Genomic DNA, 21,916 nt, shown 5'->3' with positions numbered 1-21,916 from the left:
ACTCTTAGGCCTACCACATTGGCAACTGAGCAAAACCTGCGAGCGGGGCCTAGTCAAAAGGCTGCTCAACTTGTCAATCTGTTTCGCAGCAGACTTGCACGTAGAAAAGCACATGAAGACTGCCACAGTCCATACCAAAACCTGGGGGGGGGGGGGGGGGGGCCGTCAGTCCTGTGCCCATTGAGAAGCCTTTCCCTACTGATGAGCCAGTTAGAGGAGCCCCATATCCAGGCAAAAATCTGACAGGTCCCCCTGCGGCCCCATTCCCACAATATGCTGGGAAGGGTGGGCTCAGTAAAAGCAGCTGGAGATAACTCTCCCTGAGCCTCCAAGCAGCACCGACACAAGCTAGGGGGGACACCAAGCTGAAATGCCTGAATATGGCATCCAGCACAAGCTAGACACTCACTAGTAGCACGCTCCAAGCTGCGCACCCGCACAAGTGAGCTTGGACAAGGTGCCCAAAAACAAGGCCTGTCCGATAAGTATCCAAAATATAGGCACAGAATACGCGGTCCAGATAGATGCCCACCTGAGTGCACACCCAGGCGCACAAGCGCGAACCAATGTCCGATACTGTTTCACAGGAGAGCGGGGCAAATTAATTTCCTCCTCCTTTTCTCCTTTCATTATATATATATATATATATATTTTTTTTTTTATTTTTTTTTTTTTTTAAAGCAATCCCCAGTCGGGAGATGCTCATCCACCATCTGCTAGAGATGGAGAATACTGGTGGGCTGATGTAGGTGCAGAGGTGTATATACTATGACATCAGCTTTGCTCCATCTTCATCTGCTGGTAGAGGTGCATAACCTACTAGAATGGATTAACCTGTCTGAATGCTAAGAAATGCACCATTTTGGGAGGGGGGGGGGGATTGTAAATTCAGCCCCGTAGGACCTTGGCAATTTGAGGGCAATTTTCAAAGTCATTTCCATGGGCAAAACAGCTTGGCTGAACACTACTCTCCTTCTTGGAGCAGTTAAAAGTACATGCGGGCTGCCACAGCATGCGTACTTTTAGCTGTGGGCAAAAATGGGAGTTCCTGGAGCACATTCAGGTTGAGGATGAACACAGCATGCATATATTCGATTTTCATATCTGTACACTTATTTTGTCGTCCCCCCCCCCCCCCCTCAGCCACCCACCCAAACAGATGGCAAAGTACACAGATCACGCACACTTTGCATTTACTAATTTTTGAAGAGAAAAATGGGTAGTTTCTTTCTGAAAACCTGCGTAAACGTTGTGCACTAAAAAAAAACCCCGCATAGGCCATTTGAATACTATCCACTGAAAGTGACTTTAAATGGGACATCTACAACCTGTTGCAGCATAATTGTGCCTCTTACCTTATGACACCTCTCAAAAGCTTGCTTTGTTTCCTGCAGTAGATTAACCACCACTTCTTGGGCCAGAAAGGTCTCGCCATGGGTATCAATACTCGGTCCAAGCGGCAAGTTTGTGCGCTGTCTAATCCTCTCTTTCAGGTCTTGAATGCTACAACACAGCAAAGAGAAAGTGAATGCTCTGTTTTATCCATGACGCAAAAAACAGCCTAAGGGTAGCGAGATACAGATATGCACAGACTAGTGTAACTGCCCATCAAAAACGAGGGACTAAAATCAAATTGTACTGAGCTCACTTGCTCCCAACAGAAAAGTCCTGCTCCCTGTCCGAAACTACCCCTCCTCACCCACTTGATTTTACAAAAATTAAGCACACAACTCCCACTTCAGATCTTTTTATTTGCCCCAGGGCAAGGCAAAGTCTTAGGTCAGCAGATAACATCTGGAATTTTGTTGCCAGCAAGGCGGGAGCAATTGGGCATCGCTCCTGCCCCTCAAGGCCTTGCCCTGCCCTGGGGCTAAAAGGAAGGCTGAGAAACCGCACTTCTTCAAACTTGGATCGGGGACAGCGTTTTTTCCAGCAGCCACCATGCGCAATGTACAAATAATGCATGATATTCACAATCAGTGCATGTGTATAGCAGCCACCAAGACAAATACACAAAGATCACAGAACTGTTCAGACGTGCTAATTCTAATCCTATATATACTAGGCCCAATATTCAGTGGGATAAATGTCCTACTGAATATCCCCAATTAAAGCTATCCAGATAACTGTTAAAGCAGGTAACTTTCAACCTAACCATCAATTTTTTGAACATCGCCTGTTATTTATTTTTCTATACCGACATTCAATTTGACATATCCCATCTGTTTACATATAACAAGACTAGCCGTTAAGCCCGTAACAACGGGCTACATTAAAAAAAAAATTTTCTGTCCATTTCCTTCCCCCTCCCCCCCATTCTCCCCTCACCCTCTATTCTCCCTCCCACCTCCCCCCTCTAGTCTCCCTCCCTCTCTCCTCCCCCCTCTAGTCTCCCTCCCTCTCTCCTCTCAGTCACTCCCTCCTCCCCCCTCCCCTCAGTCACTCCCTCCTCCCCCCTCCCCTCAGTCACTCCCTCCTCCCTCCCCCCAGTCACTCCCTCCTCCCTCCCCCAGTCACTCCCCCTCTCTCTCAGCTCATTCACAACCCCTTCGGATGGCACAAACGGAAGATCTCTAGGGGAGGTCCCTCCCTCCCTCATGCGCGCCACCGCCACAGCTCCTCGCCGCCGCCACGTTTTCAAAGAGCTGACGCTCTGCTGTGACCGACGTGTTTGCTTGCACATGTGCAGTAGAGTTGCTCTCTACTGTGCATTTGCGGCACATCGGTCAAGCCTCATTTATCTAATAGATGTCCAAGGCGAACTTATAATGACATGGTACATTATAACAGCATAACTGAGCAACTGGCTACGTACAAATAACTGTTTTACAAGATAGTATTACCTTAACATGCTTGATAGCATAACATAATACAGAATATATTAAGAGTTTAAATTAACTATGTACAGTGGCAGGGTGGGAAACAGGGGGGCGGGGGGGGGGGGGGCTGAGGTGGAATTATTTGTCTAGTGTGAAAGCTTTTATATGTTATAAAGTTATCCAGCTATAGCTAGCCAAATAACTTTAGTCTTAACAGCTATATTCAAATAAATAGGGCCAGTTAAGTGACAAAGTGAGGCCTTGGAAAAAAAAAAAAGGATCACAGGCCTATTGGCCCTAACATGTTCCCTCCTCCTCCTTCCCACCTTAGGTCAAACGCTTGGACTTACTGGACCAAGCCTGCTCCCCCCCCCCCCCCCTTCCCAACCTCCATCTAATACTTTGAAAAATATAAGCACCAGGGCCAGTCCTGGTCTCTCCCACTCCCTCCACCCTGCTTCCAGGTCCCGTCGAAATTTTAAAAAATTGTAATCACCAGGGCTCAGCTTCCCTCCTAACTCAGCCCTTACCTCCCACCCACCAGGTACCTTCATTTCCTTTCATCTTCAGCCTAGATCATGGTAGTGGCCTACTGCGACCCTGGCCCAGGGCTTCTGCCATTGCTAGGCTTCCAGAGTAGCACTTCCAGAGAACCATGCAGAAGCGCTGGGCCCATGTTCTGACAGGCCGCCACACCAAGATCCAAGCGGAAGATTAAAGGAAATAAAGGTACAGGGAAGGTGAGAGGGGAAGAGTTGGGGGGAGAGGGGAGGGGTACCTGGAACTTACAATTTTTTTTTAAATTTCCAGGTATGGTTGGGGAGGAAGGGAAAGACTGGGATTGGTCCCGGTGCTTGTATTTTTCACAGTATTAGATGGAGGTGGTTTAGGGGGGGAGGGGTTTGCAGGCTTGACTTTATAGTGAAGCTGAGCATTTGGACCTCAGGTGGGAGGGAGGAGGGGGGGGGGGGGAGTGTTAGGGTCAGTAGGTCCACAATCTTCCCTTCCCCCCCAAAGCCTCACACTTCACCACTTCAGCAGCTATATTCTTTTAAATACAGCTGGTTAAGACAAAAGTTAACAAAGAAGGGACGGAGTATACAGCTCACACATATAGAGAAATTACAATAGGCAATAATGTGTGGCAAGCAATATACTGATCAATATATGCTAATAAAAAATATTTTATTTGTGAGTACATGCACAAAGTGGTACGTGGTTTGTACTCACAAATAAAACAATTTGTATTAACATATTTTGCCTATTGTAAGACTAACGTTATCCAGGAACAGGATGCTGGATAAACGTAGGCCTTTTCTCTGGCACATCTAAGTTGAATAAGCCATTTTGCTAACTCAAATCAAATATCAGTTAGCTGGATAAGTTATTCGCCTGGAATACCCCCAACATGCACCTTTCTTTTAGCTGGATAAGAAAGGGGAATATTCAAAACTAGCCATTTAGATAGCTTGTGAGTTGTCTGTCTAAATGGCTTTGAATACTGATCCTATTTGAGGTCAACATTCAAAAAAGTGTTTTTCTGATTAACTTTTGAAGCTTGAATTTCCAAGCACACCAAGGTTTTAAATTTCAACTGCGTAAGTCATTACCCAGTTACAATTTAAGCAGATAAGAAAGAGGCAGTGCCAGGGTGTTGCAGGGATATGACATATGTTTATCCAGCTAGCAGATAAAAGTGTTCCTGTTAACTCTGGTCAGAAAACTTACAGACATAAATATAGCCAGATAAAACAACAAAAAAAAAGAAGTCTATTGGTCAAGCCATAGCTAATTCCCTCCTCATCCCACAATATGATTCAAAAATGAAAAAAAAAAAAAAAAGTTGCACAATCAAGCAGAGTACCCCTGACTGATATGTCAAACTTGTAATATACCAAGCCAGCCAGCCACATCCCCAATATGATTTCAAATTCTCCCATGGTGAGCAGCACTGATCTCCCCAACCCCTACCTTTACAAAAATAATGGTATAAAATCCCCACCCACTCCCAAAAGCAGATTGGGAGCAGGAAAGGCTGTTAGCTGCTCCCACTGCACTGAACACTAAGTACCGGTACCTCTGACAGATACTGCGCCACTGCACTACGACAATGGGGAAGGGATTTTGGACCTTTTGGTTCGGGGGAGGAGGAGAATCAGTGCGCCTCTCACTGTGGGACAACTTTTAATTAAATTGGGACATGGAGGGTGGGGGAGGTGGTCACTTGGGGAACTACAAGGTTGTCATATATTGGGCGGAGTCCGATTAGTTAGATATTTTTTACATTTCTGAATTATATTTGAGGGGGGTGCGGAATCAGCTGTTGCTCAGCCACTACTTTTTTTTGGTGGGGGGGGGGGGGGTCCTAATATTCAGTGAGCTGGTGAGAGGCAAAGTTTTCTAGGTAACTTTAACCAAGTATATTCAGCAGCACTTTTATCTAGATTAGTGTCACTGAATATTCAGCTGAAGTTATCCAGGTAACTTTATCTGGAAAAAATCTCAGCTCACTGGGTACTGAATATTGACTTGTTTAATGACAATAGTCTACAAAGTCTGCAAATATTTTTAGCAGGTTTAAATGATGCATCTTATCAAAAGTAAGCTATCAGGTTAAAAAATGTTTTAGGGAGAAAAACATACTATTACTGCTATTTAACATTTCTAAAGCACTACTAGACTTATACAGTGCTGTGCAGATACACATAAACAGTTCCTGCTCCATGTTTACAATCTTATCAAGACAAATATAAATGACAAAAAAAAAAGAGTCTGCAAGAAGTGTATTTATTGTAGTATGCTTAGGATTAAAAGGTAGCTTCAAAAAGGTGAGTTTGTAAACTGGATTTGAGTACAGCCAGAGAGGGAGCATGACGCATGGACTGAAGTCCTTATTCCAGGCATACGGCATAGCAAGGTGGAAAGTGCGGGAGTTAGGAGTTGGGCAAGCACAGATAAAGAGCGACTTGCTGGATGAACGGAGGACACAAGAAAGGATAAAGGGAGACAGAAGACAGGCAATAAGCAGCTGCAGCGTGTATGCATTTATACGCAATAAGAGAAGCAGGCAGGCAGGCAGTGTAGCAATTTGAGAAATTACATATCACAGTGATGCTGAAGATACACAAGTCGTACAGTTGCATTTTGAACAGATTGCAGTGGAGAGGCCCACAAAGAGATGATTTTCTTTCTAGGAAATGGAAAAATAAAGCATACCCTCCTGAGCCAATGGGTCGTTTCTGATGGTTTTTGGAGTCATAATACCGCTGCAGAATCATCGAACTTCTGCTTTTCAAGTAACCAGTTTCAACATCAATATAGTTTTCCAAATAAGAAAGAAATATGGCTTTAATAAGCTTAGACAAGAAAGTCTGCTTGTCTGTACCCAGGTTAAATTCCATCAGATTGCTTGACAGATTTGTTGTCCTTAATATGTAACAAAGGAAAGAGAGAGATATGAGTAAAATTTATTGCACATGTATTTTAGGTTGCCACAGCCCATTAACATGCTTAATATACTTGATTGATATACTTTTAAATACAGCTACCTTAAAAACCACATAATCATATAAGCAAAATGAACATAAAATTATTTCAGCTACCATACGGCTTCATTCACCCAAATTCCTTTTGGCTACTGGAGGGTAAAGACAGCAAAAACACAAAAAGCAACCAGCAAATAAAGATATTTGGAAGATATTTATCCCCCCCAAAAAACAAAACAGGATATTGGTCATGGCCTCCAAAAATGGATATTCAGAGTGCACAGGTATGTAAGTGTCATCATAGATGCTCTAGTAATGCGCTCCACTTTACCTATACACATACCCTCTCTGCATTTTGTCTCTGGCATCCTTTAGACTCTATTATACTTAGTCTTGTTCCAGGTCAGAACTCTACCACAGATATGCAGCTCCCATTACTTATTATAGAAGTGTTTCTGATACAGTCAAAACATTTTTACACTTTGGGAATAAAAGGAAAACTAGCTGTCAACAAATACTACTTCTACTTGTCAGATAATACCCCTACAAATATTCAAATTTCCCATGGCTGCTTTTCCCACTAGGGATCGAGGCACTTACCTTTCAAAAACTGGTTTGACCTACCACAATAGCTAGGATCTCATCCACTACATACAGAAGAAGCTCCCAAGATTTTGAAATGCTGACTTGATGATGCAATGGAAAAGCTGAACTGCCTGCAACTGTGTGTGTGAGCTAACAAGTATCTTTTTCTTTAGTTAAGTACTAACTTTAAAGGGACAGCATTTCCTCTGTTAACATCAAGCATCACTAGATATTTTATCAGAGTGGAGGTAAGCTAGATTTTCTTTTTTTTTAACTTACGGAAAATAAGCTTACTTTGAAAGCAGACAACTTCATATTCCACTAATAAAACAGACTCCATTAGCTCTTGAGTCCTTGGCCTGGATAGAGCAATTTCAAGTCAAGAGGATGCAGATGGCTTTAGTACCCCCAATGGATTTCCAATGTGCTGGGGGCTGAGGACTCCAGAGCCTTTATGTTCATAAACTACTATGAAGCCAGGATCCATTTATAAAGTAAGTTTAATTTAAATTAATGTTAAAATGTAATCTCATAATGCTATGGCAAGGGTTTCAGGAGAAGGGGTTTCCCGGGGATAATGCCTCTATAAAACTAGAGTGCCATGAATCCGTTCAAAATTCGGATGAATTTAAGCATGGATTAATGGAATTTTCAAGCTATGAATAAAGCAGTTCAATCAGTTATTTCACTTTTGCTGTTTTTCTTTATTTCATGGCTAGTGCTTCCAAAGTTATTTTTAAGTACATTTATTATAAATATTGTAAACGGTGCACCGGTACAAATCTCTCAGTTAACAGCCATGCTCCCAACTATATTATGAACCAGGATTTCCCACTGGCTAAACGAGGAGGTCAGCCAGTTCTTGGAAGCTACATCAGTCATGCCAGAGGGGAAAAAGGGAAAGGGAATTTGCAGGACTAACCTGATCAAGAGAAGCATACCACAAAAAATAAAAATGAAAAATAAAACGTAAACGAAAGAAAAACAAACTATGCTTTAGAAAAGCTGCATGGAGGTGTTTCCAGACATGTCCCTGTGACATAGTGCTACCTTAAGTGTGATCACTGAAATGCAAACTTTCATCTAAAATTAAATGGCATTAATTGATCAAGGCAGATAAACTGTGCTTCTCAAAACAACTTGCAGCCAAACACACTCATGCCAGGATCCCCCTTCTTGTAATTTATGGTTAGAAAAGACAATGTCCACAGAACCAGTGTTTTATTTCATAAAGCCATAGCTACCTGGTATACAGATCATACAGGTTCTTTAGGTACTGCTCAGCATCAGATTTTCTACATTCTTCTAACTGGTTCTTCACAAAATTCTGTAAAATTTTAAAAATTATTAAGTTCTGACCTCAAGAGATGGCAGAAGGAAAATCCAAAGATACGTGCTTTGTCCGATTTGTCATGCATTATGATAACAAGCTTGAACAAACTATTTCATCTTTGTCTCAAAGTGAGTGTGGTCATTAAATCTACCTATCATCATGCTAGGAAAGATAGGCACCATCATCTGTACTGAAAAGATCTTGCTGATCAATTTTCTACAAAAGGAGCCATGAACAACAAAGATGGGAAAAATAATTCTACGGATAAGGAAGATGACTACATATCTTGAAGTAATGAGTCAACATTCACATTACCAATATAGATAAAGTTAATATGGAGTACTGATTCATTTGTGCAAAACCCACTTTTATTGAAATTAAAAAAATATTTCCTTTTTTTTTTTTTTAATAAAAGTAACATTTTAAACATACTGCAACCACACAGGCAAGAGTGAAAATCTCTGATTAGGGTTAGCCTGTCCTAAACAACAGCACTGTGGCTACAGTGCTGCCTCACTGTTTGGCTCGTTTGAAAACTGCCCCCATCATTTTGTTACACTGTAATGTGTGTGAATGCTGCCGCTTCGTAAAATCAATTCTGATGCATTCTGTCAATATCTGAAGGTGGGTCAAGGAAGGGGGAGTGCCAGAGGCCATTGCTCACTTATTACAGGCTTGTGCAACACTGTATCACACACACACAAGCTGAATTTTATTCTACAATTCATTATGGAATAAAAAGCAAATATTCACATTGGAAAATACCTGAAGCTTGACTTCAAAAACATTTTGGATAAGTTTGGCCAACACTGCCTCAGGGCTGCTAAAAATTTCTCCAACTTGCTTGCTCACACGCTGACACAGCACAGCAGAATCATCAAATATATCATTCCTCAAATAAGCGCCCTGGAGAAGAAACATATGGCATTACAGAATTCCCCAAGCTAGCAGAAACACAGCAAACCATCTTAAGCCTTCCAAATTTTAAACACTTTCAAACTTTACCTCTTGACACTGCTTTATGTACACATCAACACAGTGGGAGTAGCCCTAGAAATGAACAAATAAATTAATCAGGGTTTCTCATGAATAAAAGGTACACCTGCTTTATAAGTAAAAAGATCAAAAAATGTTTTGGCCACATAACCAAGTAACAAAGTTAAACTGTTCCAAACCAAATAATAAAACAACAAAACAAAAATCAAATACAGATATATGAGCATGATCGATTCTGTGGTCAGAAAAGTTCCTCAAGCAGGTAAAGCATATGAAATACATGAAACGAAACAGTCAGAAAATTTATTTTCCACCCCCCTCCTATACATTAAAGGACAAATTATTGCAAAACCAAGGAAAGATTTATTGCATGCAAACTATGGGAAGTCTGAAAGCATTTTTAAACCACATATTTATATTAAGAATCAGCAAACCTGCTGCTACACAAATACCTATATGCAGATATGGGCATTAATGGCTTCACAGATTCTGGGTGTCTGCTACCATTAGGCCACCTTTTGTTATTTTAGGTTTCCCCAACTCTCAGGAACCTGATGTTCAGTGCCATTTAGTTGGCTACGTGTAAACCTAGCCAGCTAAATGGCACCATTTGAATATCTGGCTGCAGTCAGCAACTGCCACTTAGCCAACTAAAAAGTTAGCCCCTAGATTCATCTTTCTGCTATATTTATACCAGAATGATGAGTCGTGGAAAAACAAAAGTGGTGGGGGGGCGATAGTAAGCAGCCGGCTGCATTGCAGCGGTGCCACACACTATCGCCCCCATAGCGCCACAGGAAAAGGTGGTGTTATTTCCCATGATGCTGCCGGCGATAATGTGGAAAAAATTATGCACTAATGCACGCAATAATGCCATAACGCACGCAGTAAATAGCGCGTGTTAGTATGCAAATGTGATATTTGATATGCAAGAGGGAGGAGTTTGGCCGGAGTTAATGGAAATGAGCAGTTTCCTAACATCAAATGCGATACAGTAACGCACAGCAACATGGGTTTTAATGCCAGGAATAACTACACCTTTATTCTGTGCGTTGTGCCTGTATTAGCTGTGCATTACTGACCGGAAAGGTTTTTAATCGCACATGCCGTTTGGGGAGAGGGAGGAGAGACCAATGTGTAACTTTACTATTTATACCACTGTAAGGGGGGCAGTTTTACATACAGAGTCGGAGGCACGAACAACAAAGTACATTGTACAAATCAACTCCTCTTTTACCTTTCATCGCTCCAAATGACAGAAAATCTTCAGTGATGTCAACTTTGATGTTCGTACCTCCGACTGTATATGTAAAACTGCCCCCCCCAACCTACTCCGCCCCTCCAAACCCCACCCTGAGTTAAAAGTGCCCCCTCTTACAGTGGTATAAATAGTAAAGTTACATATTGGTCTCTACAGAGGCGCTCAGTCTTTCTTGACGCAAACATTTATTTATAGCTTTTTGATGAATCTAGGCCTTAGCCAGATAAATCCCTAAATGCCAATATTCAGCATTACCTGGCTAAGGGCTAGATTCATCAAAATATCACATGCAATAGGAAGAGGGGCGTGTTTTATGGTAATAGCCTATTTATCACAATGTGCGTTATCTTAGCGCTTCGCATAGATATTACCGCAAAGGCCCTTGTAGTAGTTAGCCATATAATCTACTATAGGAGGCTCACCTGGTAACACGAGGTGAGATTTAGGTAGTTGTGTAGGGGAGTTAGGGACCACTTTGATATTTGTACAATGTTCTCTCAATCTAGCTTGATGGACTCTCTACCTGGGTAACATCAAGCTAGGTTGGGAGAACACTATACAAATCTCATCCTTGTGTGAGTTTCCTCACTCCGAAGGTCATCAAATCTTCACACGAGTGTACTGTTCTGTTCGTATGTCTCACTCTGCATGTCAAAGTGGCCCCTAACCCCTATACAACTACCTAAACCTCACCTCGGGTTACTAGGTGGGCCTCCTATAGTAGCATAAATAGATGCTTACTATGGTGCCACCCCCAGAAGCATGCACACTCTTTTTCTCCCCTCCCCTGCCACATCTCAGGCCCTTCCCCCAATCCCCTCTCACATCTCAGGCCCTTCCCTCAATTCCCTCCCACATCTCAGGTCCTTCCCCAACCTAAAAATGCCCAAATGGGCATATTACATTACATCGCACAGCTTAATGCTAATGAAAAAGTTGTAGTTATTTTCAACGTTAAAAAGGAAAATTAGTTCTTACCTGTTAATTTTCATTCCTGTAGTACCACAGATCAGTCCAGACCTTGGGTTGAGCCTCCTTTCCAGCAGGTGGAGATAGACTAAAACTGAAAGGGTGTCCTATATGAGGACAGAGCCTATCCTGTAACCCTTCAATATGACCATTGTCAAAGCAGAAAACAACAAAACCAGAATTGGATCAAGCAAGTAACTAGAAAAGCTCAATGGAGCAACTGTAGAACAATGTAAGAACATGGTAAGACTATACGCTCTTGCATATACTTGGCACTTGGAAAAACCAAGGCTTCCGGTGTAATTGCTCAGTATTCTTGTGAAAAATTAAGTATCAAAATCTGTGATTCTGTAAGAACAAGCTTCAAGAGGACAGAAAAGAAAGACAGACAGGGAAGGGCATCTGGACTGATCCGTGGTACTACAGGAACGAAAATTAACAGGTTAAGAACTAATTTTCCTTTCCCTGTATGTACCCGGAACAGTCCAGACCTTGGGATGTACCAAAGCTTCCCTATCCCGAGTGGGACCGAGACAGTCCCGCTCGAAGCACTTGCCGCCCAAAAAACCAAACACAGGCACGTGCACATCCAGATGGTAGTGCCGGGCAAAAGTGTGTAGGGACGACCTGGTGGCGGCCCTGCAAATTTCCTGCGGAGAAACCGATTGACTCTCCGCTCAGGAAGTAGCCTGAGAACGTAGTGAGCGAGCCTTTAAGCCTTCCGGATTAGTCCGACCTTGGCAGAGATAAGCCGAGGAAATGGCTTCTTTAAACCAGCTTGCAAATAGTGGTCTTAGAAGCCGGCTTGCCTCGATTGGAACCATTCCAGAGGACAAAGAGATGGTCGGAGACCCGAAGTCATTGGTGACCTGAAGATACCTGAGTAGGACGCGTTTGGCATCCAGTTTACGAAGGTTGCCTCCGGCGGTACCTGCAATTTCCTCCGGAGAAGACGTTGGGAGCTCTACCGGATGGTTGACATAGAAGGCGGATACCACCTTCGGAAGAAAAGAAGGCACCGTTATGAGGGAGACACCGGAGTCAGAAAATCGCAAAAAAGGTTCCAGACAGGACAATGCTTGAATCTCAGAGACCCGCCGGGCAGATGCGATCGAAACAAGGAAAACTGTATTGAGCATAAGGTCCTTTACTGTTGTCCGATGGAGGGGTGCGAAACGAGCAGAACAGAGGGCCCGGAGAACCAGACTGAGACTCCACTAAGGACAAGTATTGTGAGCGGGCGGCCGCAGGGCTTTGACTCCCCTCAAAAACCGAACCACATTCGGGTGAGCTGCTAAGGGATGATCCTCGACCTGTCAAAGAAGAGAGCCAAGAGCGGAAACTTGCACGTGAAGGGAACTGGAGAAGAGGCCCTTCTGCAGAAAAGAGAGGATAATGAAACCGAAGCGGAGCACGCTGAGACACCTGACTCCTCACAAACAGTGTCGAAAACCTTCCAGACGCACACGTAGGCTAGAGAAGTCGACTGCTTCCGAGCTGTAAGCAAAGTAGAGATGACCTCTTCCTTGTAGCCCTCGCGTCTCAGTCGCCGCCGTTCAAAAGCCAGGCTGCTACCGCAGCAGCCGAGGAAGATGGCCCAGCCGTAGAGGTCCGTCTGTCGTCAGGTTGACAGGATCTGCGAACCATGGCCGGCGAGGCCACTCTGGCGCTTCCAGAATCACTGGCCCCCTGTGGCGTTCTATTCTTCTGAGGACCTTTCCCACTAGGGACCACGGAGGGAGCACGTACAGAAGGATGTCCGCGGGCCAAGGTAGAGCCAGAGCATCCACTCCCTCTGAGCCGTGGTCCCTCCAGCAGCTGAAGAACAGATTGGCCTTGGCATTGCGCAAGGTTGCCATTAAGTCCAGGTGGGGCTGACCCCACCTTCTGACGATCAGGTCCATGGCCGTTTCCGAGAGTTCTCACTCTCCCAGATAGAGCAATTGGCGACGGAGAAAATCAGCTTGAATATTCTCCTTGCCTGCAATGTGGGAGGCCACTAGGCAATCGAGGTGTCGTTCCACCCATGCGAGGAGACGGCTGGCTTCCAGGGCTACCAGGCGACTGCGGGTGCCCCCCTGGCGATTGATGTATGACACGGTGGTGGAGTTGTCGGACAGCACCCTCACCGTTTTGCCACGTATGAGGGGCAAGAACTCCTGCAGCACCAGAGGCACCATCCTGGTCTCCAACCGATTGATGTGCCAGCGAGTCTGAATGGGCGACCATCTCCCCTGAGTGGACCGAGACAGGCAGACCGCACCCCAGCCTGAGAGACTGGCATCAGAAGTTACTATCGTCCACTGTGGAGATGAAGGGGCATTCCCCTGAGATGGTGGGGGAGTGAAGCCACCACTGCAAGTCGGCGATGGTAGAGTCCAAAAACGGGAGGACTATGTGAAACTGTTATGACACCGGCTGCCAACGGAATAGCAAAGCTTTCTGTGATGGTCGCATATGAGCAAAAGCCCAGGGGACGAGGTCGATGGCTGAGACCATGGACTCGACGACCGGCAGGTAGCCTCGCCCCACGCGAATGTGGAAGTGGGCTCCCAGGTACCCTAAGTCCTGGGAGGGCTGAGGGTTGTCCACGGGAGAATTCAATATCCACCCGAGAGACACGAGGAGAGCTAATACCCTATCCACCGTTAGATTGGCAAGAGCCACCGACTGGGCCTGTACAAGTACCACCACCTGGACCTCGGGAAAGGCGTGCGACACAGGCACAAGGCCAAAGGGCAGCGGCCGAAAGTGGAAAAACCTGGTGAGGATGTGGGAGCAAAGATGCACCAGGAAATTGCAGTGAATCGGAAAATGGGAGCACGCCGCCGTCAAAAGGAGCGAAGGCAAGGAAACTCTCCGGGGCGAACCGCCGCGATGACCATTTGCAAGGTGTCCATACGGAAGAATGGGATCTGAAGGCCCCGGAGGACCCCCTTGAGAGCTAAGATCGGCCGAGAAGGTCCGTCCTTCACGGGCACCACTGAGAAAGTAAAATACCGGCCTGCGCTGCGCTCCCTTACCGGAACTGAAGCCACTGCGCCCAGACTCCGTAGGTTGGCGAGGGTTCGGACAATGTCGGAGACCCACCGGGACCGCCGCGATCTTGACCCATTCCTTGAAGAAAAAAAGGGGAAAAAAACCGGTCACACTGACAAGGGACCAAGGAACGGGTTTACTAAACTTACTTGCGGGGCAGGTTCCGGGGCGGAGCGCGAGGACGGCCCACACGAAGGGAGCGATGCCCGCTAAAAAGTTGCGAGCAGAACTGAGAGCGAGAAGGATAACCCCCGGAGGGGCTACATCAGCCGCGGGGCGTATAACGATTCTATCCCTGGAAGGCGGACGGGAGCGTGAATGTTTTGGACGGTCCGCTGGAGCGTAGGAACCTCGACTTCCCCTGAGGAACCAATAAGCTTCTCAAGGTCCACTCCAAAGAGCAACTCACCTTTGAAGGCCAATGCGCCGAGCTGTGCTTGGAAGGACGGTTCGGCCGCCCAATTTGGCAACCAGAAGAGTCATGTGGCAGACACCACTGAGGCCATTGTCTCCGCCTGGACGCGAAGGAGGTCGCAGAGCGCAGCAGCCCCGTGAGCGATAACTGCTTCCAGATGTTCAGCTTGCTCCACCTCTGCAGACAGGAGGTCCTGGGTGCCGAGTACTTGTTGAACCCACGTGAGACCTGCCCGCTGCATGAGACTGTCGCAGACAGCCACATGGACCCCCAGAGCTAGGACTTTAAAAATGTGTGGTATATATGGCCTCGAGCTTACGGTCCTGTCCATGCAGAGACCGAGGAGAACCCAGCGGGAACTTTCAACATATCTAAAACATACGCACTCCCCACCCGATTCTCGCTACCGGTGCCTCCCCATGCCCGCAAGAGCAGTAGCTTGCCGGAGCCCTGAGTCCTGCCAGGATCGGGTCCATAAATTTATTATTCTTTCCCCCCGCCCCCCCAAGGAGGCCGTAGTATCCGCGGAGGGCTCACCCAGCCCCAATTCCTCCTTTGAAAAATATGCGGAGGACCCTGAGAACGTCACCTTCCAGGGACGGGAGGGAGCTCACAGAAAGAGACATGGGATCAGGATCCTGAAGAACTGAGACCCCCGGGGGCGGGGGGCCACTCCCGGAACCACCCCCACCCAGCGAAGCGACCCCGGGGCTATCGCGGCCGGACAACCAGCGAACAACGTGTGACACTGACCCACTTTTTTTTTTTTTTTATATGGGGGGCAAGGAGGGGACCCGTCTCCTCCTCCTGCCGGCTAGATAAAATTTGTGCAGGAGGAGGAGGAATCCATAGAAAAAAAAACGGGCCCTGAATTTCCCAGGGGTGGGGCGAAGGGGGGGGGGTCAGGAATCCCATCCAGGGGGACCACGGGGTTGAAATCTGGGGGGGGGGGGCTCCAAAAAATTTGGCCCCCCCAGCCCCAGGCAGCTCCGAAAACGGAGCCACCGAAAAATTCAAGATGGCCGCCGTTCCCGGGCTTTGCAGACCCTGTAACGGCCTGGCCATTCTGGGGGGGGGGGGGGGGGGACGACACGATCCCCGAGCTAAATTTGCCTGTCCTGCCGAGGAGGGGCCTTCCCCACCCGGCAGGCAGGCTGAGCAGAGCCCCTCATGCGAAAAATCACGACGAGGGCTGCTCACAGAGGAAGGCAGGCTGCCAGCCTCGGCATGAGAGCCGCTCTGAAGAAAAACAAGTTTAAAAATAGATTTGATTGGCAGCCTGCTGGCAGGAGTGAAGCAGGGGAGAAACCTGCTGACTCCTGCCTGTCTGGCTGCCGGTTCAAAACCCCAGTAAGTACAATTTGAAAAATCAGAATGAAATCGCTGCTTTAATGTTATTATTATCTTCTATATATTTATTTATTTATTTATTTATTTTATTTTATTTTAACACAGATTGAGCATACCAAGGAAGCTCTAGGCTCCCTGGGCAGCCGGGGTGGGGGGGGAAGACGAGCACTGGACCACCAGGCTCTGTCCCCACACCGGCAAGAAGGGAGGGGGGGGGGGAAGGCTACCACTGGACCACCAGCGTCGGTCCCCACACCGGGAATCACTTACGGACTCAGGCTATGCTTTGCACAAGGGGCGAAGCCCCCCTGAGTCCGGCAAGAGCCAGGAGACGGGACTGTCTCCTGCACAAAGAAAAGCTAAACTCCCTATCTAGTATTTTATTTTTTTTTTTTTACAGGAAGAAAACCAAACAAGATCCCTAAGGAATAAGTACTTGCTTGATCCAAGAAGAAAGAAAGAAAAAGAAGGCTGACTAGCCTAGATCAGGAGACCGAAGGGAGACGTGCTGCACTTGCTGGAGACAGACAAATACTGGAGGGTTACAGGATAGGCTCTGTCCTCATATAGGACACCCTTTCAGTTTTAGTCTGTCTCCATCTGCTGGAAAGGAGGCTCAACCCAAGGTCTGGACTGATCCGGGTACGTACAGGGAACTGCAATATCAAGCATTGTGGCTTCGTACTTTGCGAAGCCAGCCCACTTATACAAAACTCCCGCCCCCAACTCTGCCCCAATCCCTCCCCTTTTAAAGATTAGTATCGCACCATGCGTTATGGTGCTTTTCGCATGCGTTAAGGCGTTTTTCGGATGCGAAAACGCCATAACGCAAGTTGGAAAATTACCCCATAAGTTAGCCAGTTAAACATATCCGACTAACTGTAAGATAGCTAAGTATATTCAGCGGGATAACTGCGCCAATAAATATCTCAGCCATGTTAGCCAGATAACTATCTGGCTATCTTAGGCACTCAGATAGCATCTCAATATCAGGCCAGAGGTGTGTGTTTATTTCTTTAAGTGTTCTTTTCTGTCCTTCCTCTCTTCTCCTGCTAACTCCTGTTTTTATAGTTTACTAGACTCATGTAGTGCTGCACAGATACCTATAAGAGACAGCCTTATTCCATACAGCTTACAATCTAATGAAGACACACACAAGACAAATACAGCTTCAGGAAATTAATTTATTATAGCACACATTGTTAAAATCAGCACAGTATCTTTCAGAAGTATTTTATTTATAAAGACTTTCCTGAAGTTTCACGTAGTACTCAGACTAGGAGGAAATAAGCTTCTCCAGTTGAGACAGACTTCGCATTGGGAGCCTCATTTTATTTAGTTTCCTTGCAAATGCATGGCCATTTATCAGAAGAATAAGTTTATTTTCTTGGACCTCCTACATTTGGAAACTTATTTCAGATAAGGCTGGGATGTGGTTACAATTAAGTTGAAAGTAGTTAAATTTCATAATGGTGATTGATTGGCTTAGTAGTATGTGTCTCTTTTTCTCTGTTTATTTTAGATAATTACTTTTGTAGTTACTTCCCCCTTATGGGGACTAGGACAGACATTTTTCTTTTTGTTTTGTTTTTTTAATTCTTTATTTTCAGAATTTTCTCACAATTTACAAGTCAACAAAAGACATCTAGAATACAGATAAATGAGGAAATATACAGTAAATAAGAAAAATAAATAATACCATTAGAAATAATATCCTCTAAGACCACATTATGGGAACCTATATAATAGTATTATTAATACAATTTAAGAGAAAAAGGCACAATAAATCATCATTAATAGTGGTATTGCAACATTAAGGAAGAACAGGAGATGGTCTCTCTCAATTTAGAAGAAAACCTTCCAACTGATCAGGATCAAAGAAATTAAGCTATTATAACCCATTTTAATAATACACTTACAAGGAAATTGTAAAAGAAATGATTCACCAATATCTAATACTCTTTGTTTTTTAGCCAAAAATAACTTCCATCTCAGTTGGGTCACCGTACTGACATCAGGAAATAAGGCCAATTGTTGACCAAGAAAACTCATTAGGGGAATGAAAAAATGTTCATAGTCCACACACAGTCATGTTCCAAAGCAAATACTACAAGTAGCGTAGCAGTACCCTATATTTCTATTTGGGATTCTTGTAATAAAGCTGTCAAATTTCCCAATGCATCAGCATGCAATAAAGAGTGACCACTAACATTCCCACTCAGTCTGAAAGGTAGATAAAAAGCTTTAGTAATAGGAGGAACTGATTCATGAGGGACCTTAAGATCCTCAACATAGAATTTCCTTACCAATTCAATTAGAGAGACACTGGAGGATTTAGGAAAATTAAGTATTCGTAGATTCAGTTTCCAAGAATTATTCTCAAGAGCTTCCAATCTACGTTGTAAAACTTCTTGACCTTTAATCAAAAACAAATCACATTTCCCACAAGACTCAGTTTTTCTAAGAAAGAAATATGTTCTATATTACTCTTAATCACTTGATCATGTTCCGAAAATTGAGTTTGAATTTGTGCAACAGTTGAATTAACATCAACTAATTTAGACAGAAATCACTGTTCTAAACCCTTTGAAGGCAATCCAAAGTGTTTCCAATGTTATCTGCGGGGGGAGTCTCAAGAGCTAGAACTTCAGAAACGGCTTCCAAAATCAGGTTAGCCAGAGTCTCATTGGTGCTCCCAGCCAGATCTTGAGATTCTATCAAAGCAAGTGCCCCCTACCACAGAGGTAGAGCTCTGAACACTTTGAAATTGGGGAGATACCTCCAAAGAACTTGCTGACATCACAGAGTTCAATAATGGTGGTATGCGAGAATCAGGACCGAGGAAGATGGAATTCCCAGATGGAGCAGCATGGGGATCCATGCCAACCTGAACAGACCCAGGAGTTCTAGTGCAAAGAGAATGCATGAAACCTAATTGATGATTGAGAGAGGGAGGATGGCCTTGAAGAGTGGGTGGGGGAAGGCAAATAGTTCCTTTCCTCTTTTTTCCCCATTTGACCAAAAGGGATTTGCAGATAAGGAAAAAAAAACAAAAAAACAGAAGAGAGGCAGAGTCTCCTTACTTGGTGGTGAATTCGAACTTCATAAACTGATGCAGAAAAGAGAAGAGGCACTCTTATGGCTCCATCCATCTCCAGATAATGACATCAGACGCCGGGCTCCCGCAGAGAGACCACCACCGCAAGGCCAAGGAAGGAGACAGACAGTTCCTGAAATGATCTGGGGCTCACCCAAAGCCAACAGCAGCTCCCTCTCTCTTTATCTACTGGGGGCGTCACTGTCTACAGATGGCAATGTCAGATGCCGAGCTCCCATGGAGAGACCACCACCACCAGGAGGCCAAGGAAGGAGACCGTTCCTAAAATGATCCAGGGCTCACCCAAAGCCGACAGCAGCTCCCTTTCTCTCTGCCGATCCTGGTGGAGTGCCACTGAAGGATGCTCTTATGGCTCCACCTGACATCTCCAGATGATGACATCAGACGCCGGACTCCTGCAGAGAGACCACCACTGCCGCAAGGCCAAGGAAGGAGACCGTTCCTGAGATGATCTGAGGCGCAACCAAAGCAGACAGCAGCTCGCTCGCTCTCTCTCTCTGCTGATCCCCTTTTACTTTTTGTTTATATAATTTGTAATGTTATGTTGTTAATCATAGTGGGATAGACAAAGATCTAAACATGTATATCCTAAAGGAAAGGCGAGATAGGGGAGATATGATAGAGACATTCAAATTTCTCAAAGCTTTCCATGCACAGGAGGTGAGCCTTTTTCAATGGAAAGGAGACTCAAGAATGAGGGTCATGTGATGAAGGTGAAAGGTAGTAGACTCAGTAGTAACCTTAGGAAGTATTTCTTTACAGAGAGGGTGGTGGATGTGTGGAACAGCTCCCCAGTGGAAGTGATGGAGTATTGAATTCAAGAAAGCATGGGATAAATACAGGGGATCTCTAAAGAAGTGTTAAGAATTATAATATTAAATTAATTGGATGGATGGGCAGACTGGATGGGCCATATGGTCTGTTTCTGTCATCATGTTTCTATGATTTTCAAGCCTTATTTTGTTATTAAATAATAAATTCAATAACAATTAAATTAAAATTAAAAAATCGGCACAGCTGTTATTAGAGGCAGTCAGGGTTTAAGATTTAAAGCAGTCTCTTTCCAACATGAAGCAGCTCCAGTGTCCTAATATGTTCTGCCACTGTGATTCAGGGCCCTCCACATGAAGCTGACATCAGCAAAAGAATCAATACATTCACATTGTTTTGTACTGTGTGATACTATAGGCAATCTTTACCTTAAAATGAAGTAAAACTGCTGCTACTTCTCTCATGCGAGAAATTTCTCCTTTTCTTTGTGCACTGGTGAACTCCTGAATCAGCTGGCACTCCAAATCATGATATTTACCTGTCAAGAGGCAGAAACAATCCTTAAAGCAAACTGTGGATAAGGATTCAAACTATTAAATTCTAGAAGGCAAACATTCAATTCAGAATAGAATTAGGAAATAAAAGGCATATATTTATGCAAATATAGATATATCAAATCATATTTCCAAAACTTACTTGCGATTTTAGATTTTACTTCTGCAAATCTGTAAACAAAAGCAAACAGAATGGTTATTTAAAACCTAAATATATTTGTGGCGCATGTGACCTGACACACTTCTGTATTATTTAAAAATATATTAGAGCATTAGTTAAAGCCAAACAAAACATTTCTCTGTTACATTAACATCTTTTCTGCTTCAGGTATGTAGCATTACTAAGCAACAGCTTAATTTCAAAGTAGTTAATGAGTTAGTAGTGGTGTAATGTTCATGCATGGTGCTGTAATACAACTACAAGCTGTTTAATATGGTTTGCATTTCATGAACTGTGCATCAACGAGGCGTACCAAAGAGTCAAAGGACAACCAGAAGCCCTAGAACTAGCCCACTACAGTTACAGAAAAATAACTTTACAAAGCAGTCATCTTTCCTACTGAAGTGTGTAGCGCTAGACAGAATGCAGAATGCTGCGGTAATATATAGCGTGAGCTTTCTGCATCTGAAACCTACGCCAACAGCCAGGATCATGCATGGCCATCCATTAAAATCAGACTGAAAAGCTGGTTTTAGTTAGTTAATGTTCTAAACATCCATTTTTATTCTGTAAACTACAAAGTAAAACATAATAGCACATACTTTAAAATTCTCATTAAGTAAATATAGTCTATTGAAAGTCATCCTGTCATACTACAGATTTTGAAGTCCATATTCAGCAGTTGTGGGCTTTAGCTAAAATTTATTGATGAAAAAAAAGAAAAAAAACAGGTAGCTGGTCTGGGTTAAATAAAGTCTAGAGGTATGGAAACCACAAACAAAACCATAATTTTAAAAGAAGCAGTACAGCATTTCTTTTATAGTTACAGCCAGGGCTTGATTTGTAAACAAAAAGGAAGTGGAATCATGGAAGGGGTGAGAAGAATGGGGCCGCTGCCCTTATCTCAGGGTGAGCAGCTCCAATACTCTATGTTCTTCTCTGCTTCCTCCAAGGGCTGGGAGGCCATAAATAATCCATGCAAGTACTGGATCTGCTCTGTTTCCTCAGGGGAGCCAGAACTGATATACACTGCTGGCTCTGGTCCGCTTTCTCAGGTCTGG

General features: G+C 44.5%; 1 protein-coding gene across 4 annotated transcripts in view; it reads right to left on the bottom strand.

Moving 5' to 3' along the window:
- The window catches only part of EXOC5 (exocyst complex component 5), a 102,623-nt gene that overhangs the window by 59,250 nt on the left and 21,457 nt on the right, over positions 1 to 21,916 (bottom strand). For 3 of the 4 annotated variants that reach the window (XM_029598243.1, XM_029598241.1, XM_029598242.1), the window contains exons 6-12: positions 20,838 to 20,866; positions 20,570 to 20,679; positions 9,228 to 9,272; positions 8,988 to 9,128; positions 8,134 to 8,216; positions 6,036 to 6,245; positions 1,356 to 1,503 (exon numbers count right to left, since the gene is read on the bottom strand). In XM_029598243.1, coding sequence (XP_029454103.1) covers positions 1,356 to 1,503; positions 6,036 to 6,245; positions 8,134 to 8,216; positions 8,988 to 9,128; positions 9,228 to 9,272; positions 20,570 to 20,679; positions 20,838 to 20,866 — 766 coding nt within the window. Of the gene's footprint in view, positions 1 to 1,355; positions 1,504 to 6,035; positions 6,246 to 8,133; positions 8,217 to 8,987; positions 9,129 to 9,227; positions 9,273 to 14,896; positions 15,765 to 20,569; positions 20,680 to 20,837; positions 20,867 to 21,916 lie in introns of those variants that run through there. The other variant, XM_029598244.1, reaches the window with a different exon arrangement.

Source organism: Rhinatrema bivittatum, chromosome 4 (genome assembly GCF_901001135.1).
Source record: "Rhinatrema bivittatum chromosome 4, aRhiBiv1.1, whole genome shotgun sequence".
Lineage (NCBI taxonomy): Eukaryota > Metazoa > Chordata > Amphibia > Gymnophiona > Rhinatrematidae > Rhinatrema > Rhinatrema bivittatum.
Note: the sequence above shows the minus strand (reverse complement) of the source record. Positions and strands in the feature narration are given on the sequence as shown.